Source organism: Leptonychotes weddellii, chromosome 13, assembly GCF_054177405.1.
Source record: "Leptonychotes weddellii isolate Sample4059 chromosome 13, ASM5417740v2, whole genome shotgun sequence".
In the NCBI taxonomy this organism is placed as follows: Eukaryota; Metazoa; Chordata; class Mammalia; order Carnivora; family Phocidae; genus Leptonychotes; species Leptonychotes weddellii.
The window spans coordinates 12952085-12964657 of NC_138381.1; the positions used below are offsets into that span (position 1 = coordinate 12952085).

Consider the following 12573-nt stretch of genomic DNA (forward strand, 5'->3'; position numbering starts at 1 on the left):
GAGAGCTTGTGTGTTAGTGGTTGGTCAAGTAAAATCAGTATCTCATGAAAAAAGGAGCTAGCTCAATTCACAACTCAAGCTATTTGAAATCCTTTTCCCGAAGTAGCCATTATACCTCAGGATACCTCAGCAAAAGGGATTGATATTAGTATTTTCCATTCTGTCACACAAAATATTAAAAAGATACAAACTCAAGGGTCAAAATTTAGTAGAATTAATAATTTTATTGATTCATCAAGCTTATTTTTGAGTGAAACTGGCTCTTCTGAGTACATGGCAGTGAAGAATACATCATTATCAGTATATTTGGGGGTCACTGCCTAGATCAGGGCTAATGCATTGGCATTGTTGCCCATTATAGCTTCTGTACCAATAATGTAAATGTAAACACAGAGAAAAGATGAAAAGTGTCTTAATATTATGAAAATAATTTCACCTCATGGACCCCTCTGAAAGGATCTCAAAGAATCTCCCAGGGTCCTCGAACCACAAATTTTGAGAACTGCTGATAATTTAATACATTTATGGCTCATGCAAAATGGTTAATATACCTATCTGCCTGTAATGCCATATTATATCAATGTGAGACTAATCTTTTTGGCTCATCTCCTTCCTTTTATTAGGATAGCATGCCCTGGGAGAATTTGAATTAAAATATATAAGTCACTTGATAAAAAGTTTCTCTATTATTAAAAAGGAAAAAAGTTTTGAAGAAAAAATGACAATTCTTACAGGAAGGTAAGGTGCCAATGCTCCACAGGATTCTGCCACAAGTAGTCGTCTTTCTGGGTATTTGTGGTTAATCTAGAGTAAAAAATAAACAAATTAAGCATAAACAACATAACCTCCTTTCCTCCAACAGAGAATTACTCCTCACAATAAATTCTGTTAAGAATGCAATGAAGCATCTTTTTTTTTTTTTCCACTTCTGGGAATCCCTGTGTGCCCATAACTGGATCAGGAATAAGGGAATCAGAGAGAGACTAAAAAATGAGGCCACAGTGGTTATCTGTTAAAGAAAAAAGGATAAAGCAAAGATGAAAATGTGGCAAGGTGTCTAGAGATGGTAGGCTTACCTATAACTAGGCTTTCCTTTGGATGTCAGAAGCACCTTTCTCCAGCCCTAGCAACATTAGTTTATTTTTAAATTTGAAAAACTCAGCTTCTGGATATTATAGATATGGCTTATAATATGTGCCAGGAGTGACTCATCAGTTCTCTTTTTTAACTAAGGGATTAGGAAGTAAGTTAATCAATGATTTAACCAGAGCCAAAATACGATTTTGTTTTTAAAGTAAGCAGACTTCAATCCATTCCTGTTTGTATATGCAAGATGTTGGGGTTTTGCTGTTATGATGACTACACTGAACCATAACAACAAAATAAAAAAAATGACACATACTGGGTTTTGTTCCCATATGTCTTCTTCATAGAATATAAATCTTTCCTTGACTGGAAAAGAAGTATATCTGTTCTCATATTCCCATATGAAAAGGTGCCATAATTCATTAAAGTATTGGATGCCTAAAATTAAGAAAAGAAATTACATAGCAATCTACTGGGCAACAAATGGGAGGTAGTTGGCTAGATAGATCCCCAATATCCATGTTTATTCAGGTAATAGAAGAGGTGGTTGTAATGATGGTTATTATGAACATCTGTAAACTAAATTTTCCAGAAATAGTAACCTCAGAGCAGAATGGTTTGAATGTCAAAGTATGTTATATGTAAACTTTCATTTTGCTTTTTAGTCTAGTTCAATGAGCCTTAAAATTAAATGTACGTACAAAAATCAATTGTATCTCTCTATATTGCAAAAAATGCAAAATAAAATTAAGAAAATTCTATTTACAACAGTATCAAAAAGAATAAAATATTTAGGAATAAATTAAACAAAAAAAGTACAAAAATTGTGTTCTGAAAACAACAAAACATTGTTGAAAGAAAATTTAAAAGAACTAAATAGATGGAAAGACATCCTAAATTCATGGTTAAGATGGCTCACTATTGTTAGGATGGTGAGATACTCTCCACACTGATCTACAGATACAATGCAGTCCTTATGAAAATTCCAGATGGCTTATTTGCAGATTTTGATAAGTTCATCCTAAAATTCACATGGAAATTCAAGGGACCCAGAATAGCCAAAACAAACTTGAAGTAAGAGAACTAAGTTCAAATGGTTGGAGTTTCTTTTTGGGGTGATAAAACTGTTCTAAAATTGATTGTGGCAGGGGCGCCTGGGTGGTACATTCGGTTAAGCAGCTGCCTTCGGCTCAGGTCATGATCCCGGGGTCCTGGGATTGAGCCCCGCATCGGGCTACCTGCTCAGCAGAAGCCTGCTTCTCCTTCTGTCCTTCTCTTGCTTGTATTCTCTTTCTGTTGCACTCTCTCTAATAAGTAAATAAAATCTTAAAAAAAAAACTGTAGTGAGGGCTGTACAATTCTGTGGATATACTAAAAAACACTAAATTGTACACTTTAAATGGGTGTATTATATCTGAATATCTCAATAGAGCTTAACAAAAAAAAGGAAATGGAAAACACTGTTTAGAAATTATAAATACCTATGAATAACTGTACAGAACTGTAAATTTAAAATTGTATATGCTGTTGGGGCGCCTGGGTGGCTCAGATGGTTAAGCCTCTGCCTTCGGCTCAGGTCATGATCCTGGAGTCCTGGGATCGAGTCCCGCATCGGGCTCCCTGCTCGGCGGGGGGTCTGCTTCTCCTCCCTCTGACCCTCCTCCCTCTCCTGCTCTCTGTCTCTCGTTCTCTCTCTCTCAAATAAATAAATAAAATCTTTAAAAAAAAAAAAAAATTGTATATGCTGTTTCCAAATTTGACTTCCAATGATTAGAGCCTCACCCTAAATTAGTATGCATTATAATCCAGGTGACCTAAGGGACTGTCAGAGATAAGAGGACCATATATAATGTTCAGTTTACATATTTAATCTAGATATAACACCACTAAATTTTAAAGAAAAAAAATGAATACTCAAATTAGGAATAGAATTCTAAAGGACCATATGCTTTAATGATATTCCAGAGACCAGTATTAAGAGTAAGTGACTATGCTATTATAAATAAGGCCATGAAATCTGTCTTTATAAGTAAGAAATCCATCTTTTTTTTAAGATGGATAAGTATGTCACTTAATGATCTAAACATCAAGTCTAGAAAGTCAATGACTGTGAGTTTTCCACAGGACTGGAATATTAAAATTCAATATAAAACCAAAAGTATTGTAAGTAAATGGGTGAGGTGGATTATAAATACAAAAACCTCCCACATCAACAGTTTACACTTTATATTCTGTATATATTTGTAATATATACAAATATATAACACATATATTATTTCTATTACCCCCCCCGCCCTTACACATATGCAAACACACATGGCCTCCCTCTCCCTTGAACCTACCTCAGGGCTTTTGCATTTACAGTAACTCACTTCATTCAGATCCTTGCCTAAACATCCCTTTCTCAGATTCCTGCTCTGACCACCCCTTCTAAAATAGCATTCTCCATCACTCTCTAACCCTTATCCTGCTCTATTTTTCTTCATAATCTATAATAATATAAGACGTATCATTTATTTGTTTACTCTTATCTCCCCACTAAAAGGTTTTTGTCTTTTGTTCACCACTGTATGTATTTTGTCCATTACTGCATGTAATGACTGCAGCAGTACCTGGCACTGAAACCAGTGTTTCTTAACTATGTGTTGGAAGAGCGAAGAAAGCAAAGCATCCCAGAGCATTCTTAGTGCTGTTAAATCACCGTGCTGGACTACAGAAACAGCAGCATAATTTAGATCCCACATATTTCCTATTGGCATTTAAAACAGAAAATATGAACACTCATAATAAATTAGAATATAATAGCTAGGGGAAAACCCAATACAGTTATTTACCTGTTCCCAACACTGTGGTAAAAGTTCAGCCTCTACACGTGTTGGTCCAACATGACGTGCAAATGCCACACAACCTGTCAGTATCATCTGCCTGAAAAATAACATAAATTAATAAACACTTGTACTTGCATTAGAAAGCACAACTTTCTAAGGGTTAAAAAGAGCCAGCTCTGTAATTCACACAACATACAACATTTTTGTACAATCAAATTAGACTTTTCCAACAATGGACTAGGCCGCCACCAAGAGAACGAGTTAGTTAAAACTCCTTCCCCCAGCAGTGGCAACACCATTTGTGAGACTTTGTGAAGGGATTCTCTACTGGTGTGAAGCTTAATCACATAACATAATTTAGGAGGTTAATCTCATAACCTCCTAAATTAACTTCCCATACATGCATTCTGAGATAATATGTCTAATGCTTCAGCTTCTACTGAATTTCAGTTTCTAGACACTAAAACAGCCAGTGATTATTCCCCCAATGTTTCTATAATTTAAAACTATGGTATCACATTAGTAAAATGGTATTTCTTAAATCAGCATTTTATACACGAGATAAATGTGGTAGGCAGCTTCTGACATGGCTCCCAGTGTTGTCTATCTCCTGATATTCATGCTCTGTGTCATTCCATATCCTTGAGTGTAGACTGTACCTAATGATTTGCTTCCAACGAACAGAATAATGGCCAAAGTGATTAGGTTACAGAAGTCTGTGATGTCCATCTTTGGGACCCTCTCTATTGCTTTCTCAGCTGGCATGCTTTGATGAAGTATGTGGCCATGCTGGTGAGGCCCATGTGGCAAGGAACTTAAGGAAACTCTGGCCAAAAGCCGGTAAGAAACTGAGGCCCTCAGTTCACGAACCCATGAGAAACTGAATCTGCCAATGATCAACTATATGAGTAAGCTCAGAAGCAAATCCTTTCAAATTGAGCCTTGACAGGACCATAGCCTCAGCCAACACCTTGATTATAGCCTTGTAAGAGACTCTGAAGCAGAGGACCCAGATTAAGTGACTCACATAAACTGTAATATAAAAATAAGTGTTATTTTAAACCACTTTCTTTTGGGGTAATTTGTTACAGAACAGTATATAAATAATAACTTCACTTGAATTGACAGATTTGAAACTTAAGAAAGTATAAAACTTTAAATATGATTTTGCACTCTTCAGAATGAAGTTCCATTTTAAATGACTTTAAAATGCAGAATTATAAATTTTTCCTCTTTTATCTAGTTCAAAACAGTAAAACCTGATGGGTAGTAGCCAGCTTCTAGGAAGAACAAATTAGAATGTTTAATTCATATTAATAATAAAAATAGCACTTTAAGCCCAGGCACTGCTCATTGCTACTTCAAGTCAACTTAACTTAAACTGCAAAATGACCTTAAATTTCTAAACAACTGTTCTCTCAAGTAGAGGAGAATAATGACAGACAAAGAATATGTGGACAACAATGAGGAAAATGTTGAGCCAGTCTATCTTCATTGTATACTGCAGCTTATTCTCACCACAACCTCGTATTTTTAATCTATCTGATTCCCCTTAATATGTATATTATTGTCTTCTATGCCTACTTCTCAACTTTCCCTTTGCTTTTCTATTTCCTTCTACTTTGGGAAGGCAACTAAAGTGAATAAAAGAAAATGGGAAAAGAAATTCCAAGATTTACAGATAGCATTTTAGCTGCCTGTTCCCCAATGAAAACTTCCTAATATCTGAACATTGTTTTTTCCCCACTAGTATCTTAAAATAATGAGAAGGCATATACATTGGTTCCACAAATGTTGGTAATAAATGAACTTAGGTGAAATGTAGGCATTTCAAGCACTTGCAAGAAGTATACACTTGTATGAAATCTTCATGTGAAATAACTTTAAATCACGAGCCAGCATCTACATACTAAAGATGTACAAACTTGTTGAAAAAATGTTAGGCCCCTCAAGGCAAACTTCTTAGCCAGCAGAGTTAATTTTAAAAAGTCTGACAGTTTTGAAATACAGGTTGAAAACAGAAAAGGTAAGATGGCCAACAGATTATTAACAGCATTGGAAACAGGCTCCTGTCACGGTAAAAATTAATGTTCCCTTGGGGTGCCTGGGTGGCTCAGGCGGTAAAGCATCCAACTATTGACTTCTGCTCAGGTCATTATCTCAGGGTGGTAAGATCGTGCCCTGTGCTGGGCTCCACGCTCAGCAGGGAGTCTGCTTGAGATTCTCTCTCGCTCTGCCTCCACCCCTCCCCCCCCACTCTCTCTCTCTCTTTCTAAAATAAATAAATAAATCTTTAAAAAAAATTAACATTCCCACTTGTAGAAGAATCACAGGACAGGGGTTGTTTGACTAGTATTTGATGCAGGTAGAAATATGGTGTCAATTATGGTTGTTAGCAAAGAACAGGCAAAAAAGCACTAATACTAAGTATAAAATTAAATTTTTCTTAGGATACAATCAAAGAAGTCTGAGATTTATTAAGTAAGGAAAAGTAACAACTAATTATATGACAAATATATTACGCTAACTTAAACATTTTGCTTTCTTACTTTATTATTCACAAAACACACAGTGAGTCAACTGATTAGTATATTTTAAAAAATACTTGTATATCTGAAAGGTGAAAAATTTAAATGTGAACACGAGTGCTGAATTCCTGACAGATCTCAACCTGAAGTAATAATAGGTACTTTTGGCCACCAGGTGGCAGCTATTAGCTTTACATGTGGAGTCTATGAAACAGGCTAGAGATCTAGAGGTTTTTGCCTTGTAAATTTAAAAATAACAATGTAATAAATGTTATTTAATTATTAAGTTATGAAAGACAGGGAATAGTATTTTTTATCTTATTTTAAATTCAATTAATTAACATTTAGTGTATCATTAGTTTCAGATGTACTTCAGTTATTCATCAGTTGCATATTATTTTTTTATTTTTTATTTTTTTATTTTTAAAGATTTTATTTATTTATTTGACAGAGAGAATGAGAGAGAGAGCACATGAGAGGGGGGAGGGTCAGAGGGAGAAGCAGGGGAGGGTCAGAGGGAGAAGCAGACTCCCTGCCGAGCAGGGAGCCTGATGCGGGACTCGATCCAGGGACTACAGGATCATGACCTGAGCCGAAGGCAGTCGCCTAACCAACTGAGCCACCCAGGCGCCCTCATCAGTTGCATATTAAACCCAGTGCTCATTACATCACGTGCCCTTAATGCCCATCACCCAGTTACCCCATCCCTCCACCCCCCCCCCCTTCCAGTAACCCTCAGTTTGTTTCCTAGAGTTAATAGTCTGGGAATAGTATTTTTCAACGTGAAAATAAAATATTAATTTTTCTACACAGCACCATCAAATTGTTCTAGAAAATTTTCAGTTTGCAATAAATAGTGATTTAATTTGCCTTCTATTTGACTAGCATGTGAGGACTGCTGGTGTAGATTCATCTTGACTGGATCCTGAAAGGACATGTTTCTCTGCTTGCCCAGGTATATTCTGGTAAGAAGGGGAAAGAGATATATACTCATAAGGTTTTAAAGTCTATATGACTGTTTTTATTCCCAGAGTAGAGAGATACTTTGTATTTAAAATTTTGAGCTTTACTTGTTCTATGGTTCAATCTTACGATTTTCCAACATTTTCAGATAAGGTAAAAATTTTGACAATCAGTGAAACAAGTATTGAATATATAAAGTTACCTAATCATAAAATACAATACTACTGTTTTGCAAAAGTATAAGCAAAATTTTTTTCATTAAAATAGAAAATTACAACATAGAAAAACATTTCAACTGCCCAATTTTACCCATCCAGTGCTTAGTTTACCTACTGACCCACAAGGATGGGTCATGTTCACAGTTGCACAAGGATGGGTCATGTTCACAGTTGCATAGCTTCACTTAAAAGTCTCACCTTTATTTAAAGGTTTTACCTCTCAGGTAGGCGTCATTGTTGCCTGATCAAAACCTATTCCCCATTCTTCTGGAAAGTCATCCTGATGTGTGTCCCTTCACTACCCTCAGATATAACTCATTTCTCCACTCAGGTATCAATAGTTGTGAGTACTGAAGTCATAACCAACAAAAACAAAATACTATATCCCTCTAGCCACATAGTAATTGGTTTACAAATAGCCCAGTGATACAGAAATTCATATATTAAATACTTTACTTTTGTAGAACCTGTTAAGAAACCATTCATCTTTGGGAAAAAGGGGGAATATTCTTAGAAATCAAAAGTGAAAGATTAAAGGCAAAGAAATATTTGAATTAGAAGTCTAAAGGTAACTAATACAAAAGTGTACAAATCCAGCATGAGTAATTGGAATAACAAGAATGGAAACAATGTAGAGCTTTGTGAATGGGACCAATGTTTCCTCTGCTTATTAAAATAAATACTGGGACAGAAAGAAGGCATTTAGCTTAAAATGCTAATCGTGATGCCAAATTAGTAAGATTAATAAATTAACATTATATTTATTTCCCAAAGAAGTAGTCATACCTACCTTTGCTCATCATCTGGCCTCTTGATCAAATTGAAAAGTATATGGAGAAGCTGATCTCTTTCTTTAGGCTCAGGATGCAGGCATGCTGTACACAATATGAGGGGGATCAACTCCTAAAGAAATATGAAGGTGGAAAAATTCAAAGTAAAAATGCATTGAAGAATATTAATTTTTTCCCCCAGAGTATTCTTAAATGAACATTTAAAATGAAATAAACCTCAACATACAAAAGAGCAAATTCTAATTTTGTAAAATAAGTAATTCAAGAGAAAACACTGAAACATATATTTATGTGTTGGTTGTAGAGAAGGTGTGAATCATAATGTAATAAGGTTATTAAAGTTGCAACTAACCTTATTTCCTTATCCAGTCCTTTCTAATGGTCTACTAGTTTTTGCACTAAGTAACATTCTATCTTACTTTAAGCTGATAGAGTAATTTTAATTTTGAAAGTGTTTAAAAAAAAAAAACTTGCAGAAGCTAACTATATTTTAAAATTTAGAAAGCTAACAAAATCAAGACAATTCATCCCACTTCCACAAGTACAATATCATCTGTCTTAATTAAGATTACCTGCAATTAATAATTTTGTACCCTTCCCACTTAACCCCATGACTAATTAAAAAGAAGACCATTTCCACAGGTGTTGAATGGTCTCAGCACTGCTATAGAGTATTAGTAGAAATGTTTTATATTCAAATGGAAATTTTTAACAATTGTACATTCAACATGCAGAGGTAAATTCAGTATTTTGTAGGAAAGTAATAACAGAAGTTTATTTCTCTCTTCCAAAGAATTATGTAAACCAAAGTTGTTTTACATTTTAAATAAACTAAAACAAAATTCTAAAATATATTCAAAAGATATTGTTTTTCATTTTGGAATAAATTTTCAAATCTAATGAGAATAAAAGTCCCAAAGCATTATTTTTGGAGGAAAACTTTCTAAATTGTAAAAATAATATTTTACAGCTATTTTAAAGAAATCAGTATGATGTTATAAGAACAGAATGATTACTCCCATCATTTCTTTTTCCCATCTATCTTCTTACCCAGCAAAAAGTGCTAGTAGATTTAAAACAGAAACTGATCAGGGCACCTGTGTGACTCAGTGGGTTAAGTGTCTGCCTTTGGCTCAGGTCATGATGCCAGGGTCCTGGAATGGAGCCCAGCATCAGACTCCTCCCCTGGGGGGTTGACTTCTCCCTCTCCCTCTGCCCCTCCACCCCACTCGTGCTCTCTCTCAAATAAATAAATAAAATCTTAAAAAAAAAAAGGAACAGATCACTATGAATAATGCATGATATCCTGAAGAAAAGTCTACACTGTAGAAGTTTCTTCCCATTCTGAAGATGCTCCCTTAAAAAAGGATGATACAATTTTTAGCAGAGTTGAGACTACAGCTTAGAGGAATGACTACAAGTCCCTTTCCATTATTTCTAAAGTCTTCATGTATTATTTTAAAATTATAATTACCTGGTATAAATCTTAAATTGAAGGTACAAAGATACAGATAAGAGGTAAGAATAAACCTGAGAAGTAAAATTAAATTTAAAACATTTATTCTGTCATCTTTGTATTTGGGCACCTCTGTAGGTTTTACATTAGTGAGCAAATGAAAAGCAAAAGTAATAAAAAGTAATTAGGGAAAATAATTTTGTACTGGGAATGGAAGACAAAATATAGATCCTATATTGTTAAGTAATGTTTTTACCAGAGATTTAATATGATGCTTGATGGATTAGTCTTAACTTTGTATGAGAAAAATAAACAACCTTTTATGAAATACTAGAGTAGGAGATCGTTAATAACAGGGATTATCCTAATCCTTAGAGGATTCCATTTAGACTACTAAGAGCCAATGATACTCAGGAGAGGACTGAGACATTCCATCAGCGTATCCCACTGAGAAGAGAACCTTAAAGATGAAAAAGCAGTTATTCTAGAAGGCACTAACAAAAGGAGAAAAAATTTTAATGCATGAAAATCAAGAAAGACTCTAAATATTTTATTCGTATTTTCCCCTCATGTCAGATCCTCCTTTCCTGAGTTTTCTTGCTTCCTACTCAACCTTCCTCCTTTTTCCATTGTCTCTACATACGTACTCTTCCATTCTCTTCCTATTATATTACTCTTTAAATATAAAGTTTTGCAATGTAGATATTTGCTATAATCGTAAATACATACATACACACTCTGTTGAAAATATATTTAGCTTTTTTATCTCAAAAACAAGCATAGCAAAATAATTGTGTTACTATTTATTCTTTGTGCCTTTCATTTTCTTTTTTTTTAAATCATGAGGCTTAGTGATTCTTAATCAAAGAGGAAGTTTACGTCCTACATTAATATAAAGAATCTTTTAACTGAAATATGGCTGTAGACGTGCCAAACTGAAACCTAATGAAAATCACAAACTTCTGATTTTTAGTTTCTTCAAGTAAAACATAAAAAGAATTAATATCAGGGCAGAAATGGGAACTATTTCATGCACAGTCTGCAATTTCCTTCTCTATTGCTAATGTAGAATTATTAATTTTTCCTTCTGAGATCAAAGTTGGCCTCACAAAGCCTTAGCACTTACCAAAGCACTTCTCAACACAGCAGCTATTACCAACCAATCCAAATTGACACATGGGAGGAAAACCTGTCACTTCTTGTACCCTTAGACTCTAAAATTCTATGAACTTAGGACTTTGAAGGAAAATATATTTCACTTTTCTGAATCACAGTAATAAATTATATTGCCATTTGCTTTTATTTCTTGCTGGCAAAATTAACAACATATGGGAAGTCACTGCCAATCATTTTTGGATGATATTCCATGCCAAAGAGAACTGAGTACATCTTGGCACATTAATGGCTCAAACAGTTATAACTCAGTATATAAAGTAGGTCAGTCTCTTCCTCTTACAGAAATACAGAGTTGAGAAGAGGCCCAGTAAGTAATGGCAGAAAAAAGTGGAAAGAGTAGTTTGTTTCTCATAGAATCATCAAGGATTTTAATTGCTAAGTTATGACTGGCTCCAAATATCTTATTTGTTCACAAGTTCTATTTGTACAAATTCATTCATTTATTCACAAGTTCTATTTGTACCACCTTTGAAATAAAGAATTCTGTACACATGTATCTGCTGTTGTATATTCTCATTTATTTACTGTGAATTCATTCATCTTTTTCAAGCCTCTGAAGTATTAATACATCCACATCAGAATTTATTAAGTCTGCATTTACCATTTTCACACTATTCATAAATTTATAGATTTGAATCAATATTCTCCCTTTGGTATCATCTCTCCAATGAAGAAGTCTAGTGTTTTAAAAACTTTCCTTATAATTCTTGAATGAAACATTTAAAAGGTGGTAGCTAAATTTCCTTCAGAAGGCAAGATGATAGTGGTTTAAAAATGTCTTTAAATGATTACATATAAAAAATGTATTGAGACTAGGAGAGCAATGTTAGACATCATATCTAAAGCTTAAGAATTTTTCACATGGGGTGCCTGGGTGGCTCGGTCGGTTAAGCATCTGCCTTTGGCTCAGGTCATGATCCTGGGGTTCTGGGACTGAAGCCCGGCATCGGGCTCCCTTCATAGTGGGGAGCCCGCTTCTCCCTTTCCCCAATGCCTGCTTGTGCTCTCTCTCTAGCTTTCAAATAATAAATAATCTTTAAAAAAAATAAAGAATTTTTCACATGAAAAGACCCTTAAGCAAATCAGATTTAATACTGCATGTTGATAAAAAATAATAACCATGGTAATAAAATACCTATGGCTTTGGTAACATTATATACAAAAAGTAGTGGCCCCCTACCCACAAACAAAAAGTTACTGTGTCAATACTTCAAAGCAACAGAAATCTTAAATATTTCATTTAAAACATGCTTTAGCAACTGATAGTACTCAGTAAATGTGTATTGAAGTGAAATATAAAACAGATGTCCTACTAATCACTAGAGAGCAAATCAGTGCAGTAATCCTGTAGCAGAAGGTATTCCATTACTTTATTGTCATTTTGGAAAAGATATTTGTAAGGCCTTTAGAATTCATTAATCTAAAAGGCTTAGTAACTTACATTTTACTCAAGTAAATGACTTCTGCAATTTTAATAACAAAGCAAGTTCTCTCTATATGAAGGATCTCCCACCTCTCAAATCTTAG

The 12573-nt window shown here is 34.4% G+C and overlaps 1 protein-coding gene across 9 annotated transcripts in view; it reads right to left on the reverse strand.

Moving 5' to 3' along the window:
* The window catches only part of RELCH (RAB11 binding and LisH domain, coiled-coil and HEAT repeat containing), a 110002-nt gene that overhangs the window by 50670 nt on the left and 46759 nt on the right, over positions 1 to 12573 (reverse strand). For all 9 annotated transcript variants that reach the window (XR_014139559.1, XM_081801067.1, XM_081801066.1 and 6 more), the window contains exons 11-13: positions 8414 to 8526; positions 3921 to 4011; positions 733 to 804 (exon numbers count right to left, since the gene is read on the reverse strand). Coding sequence is in view for 8 of the 9 variants with exons in the window: in XM_081801067.1 (XP_081657193.1) it covers positions 733 to 804; positions 3921 to 4011; positions 8414 to 8526 (276 nt within the window). In the remaining variant the exon portion in view is untranslated. The remainder of the gene's footprint in view (positions 1 to 732; positions 805 to 3920; positions 4012 to 8413; positions 8527 to 12573) is intronic.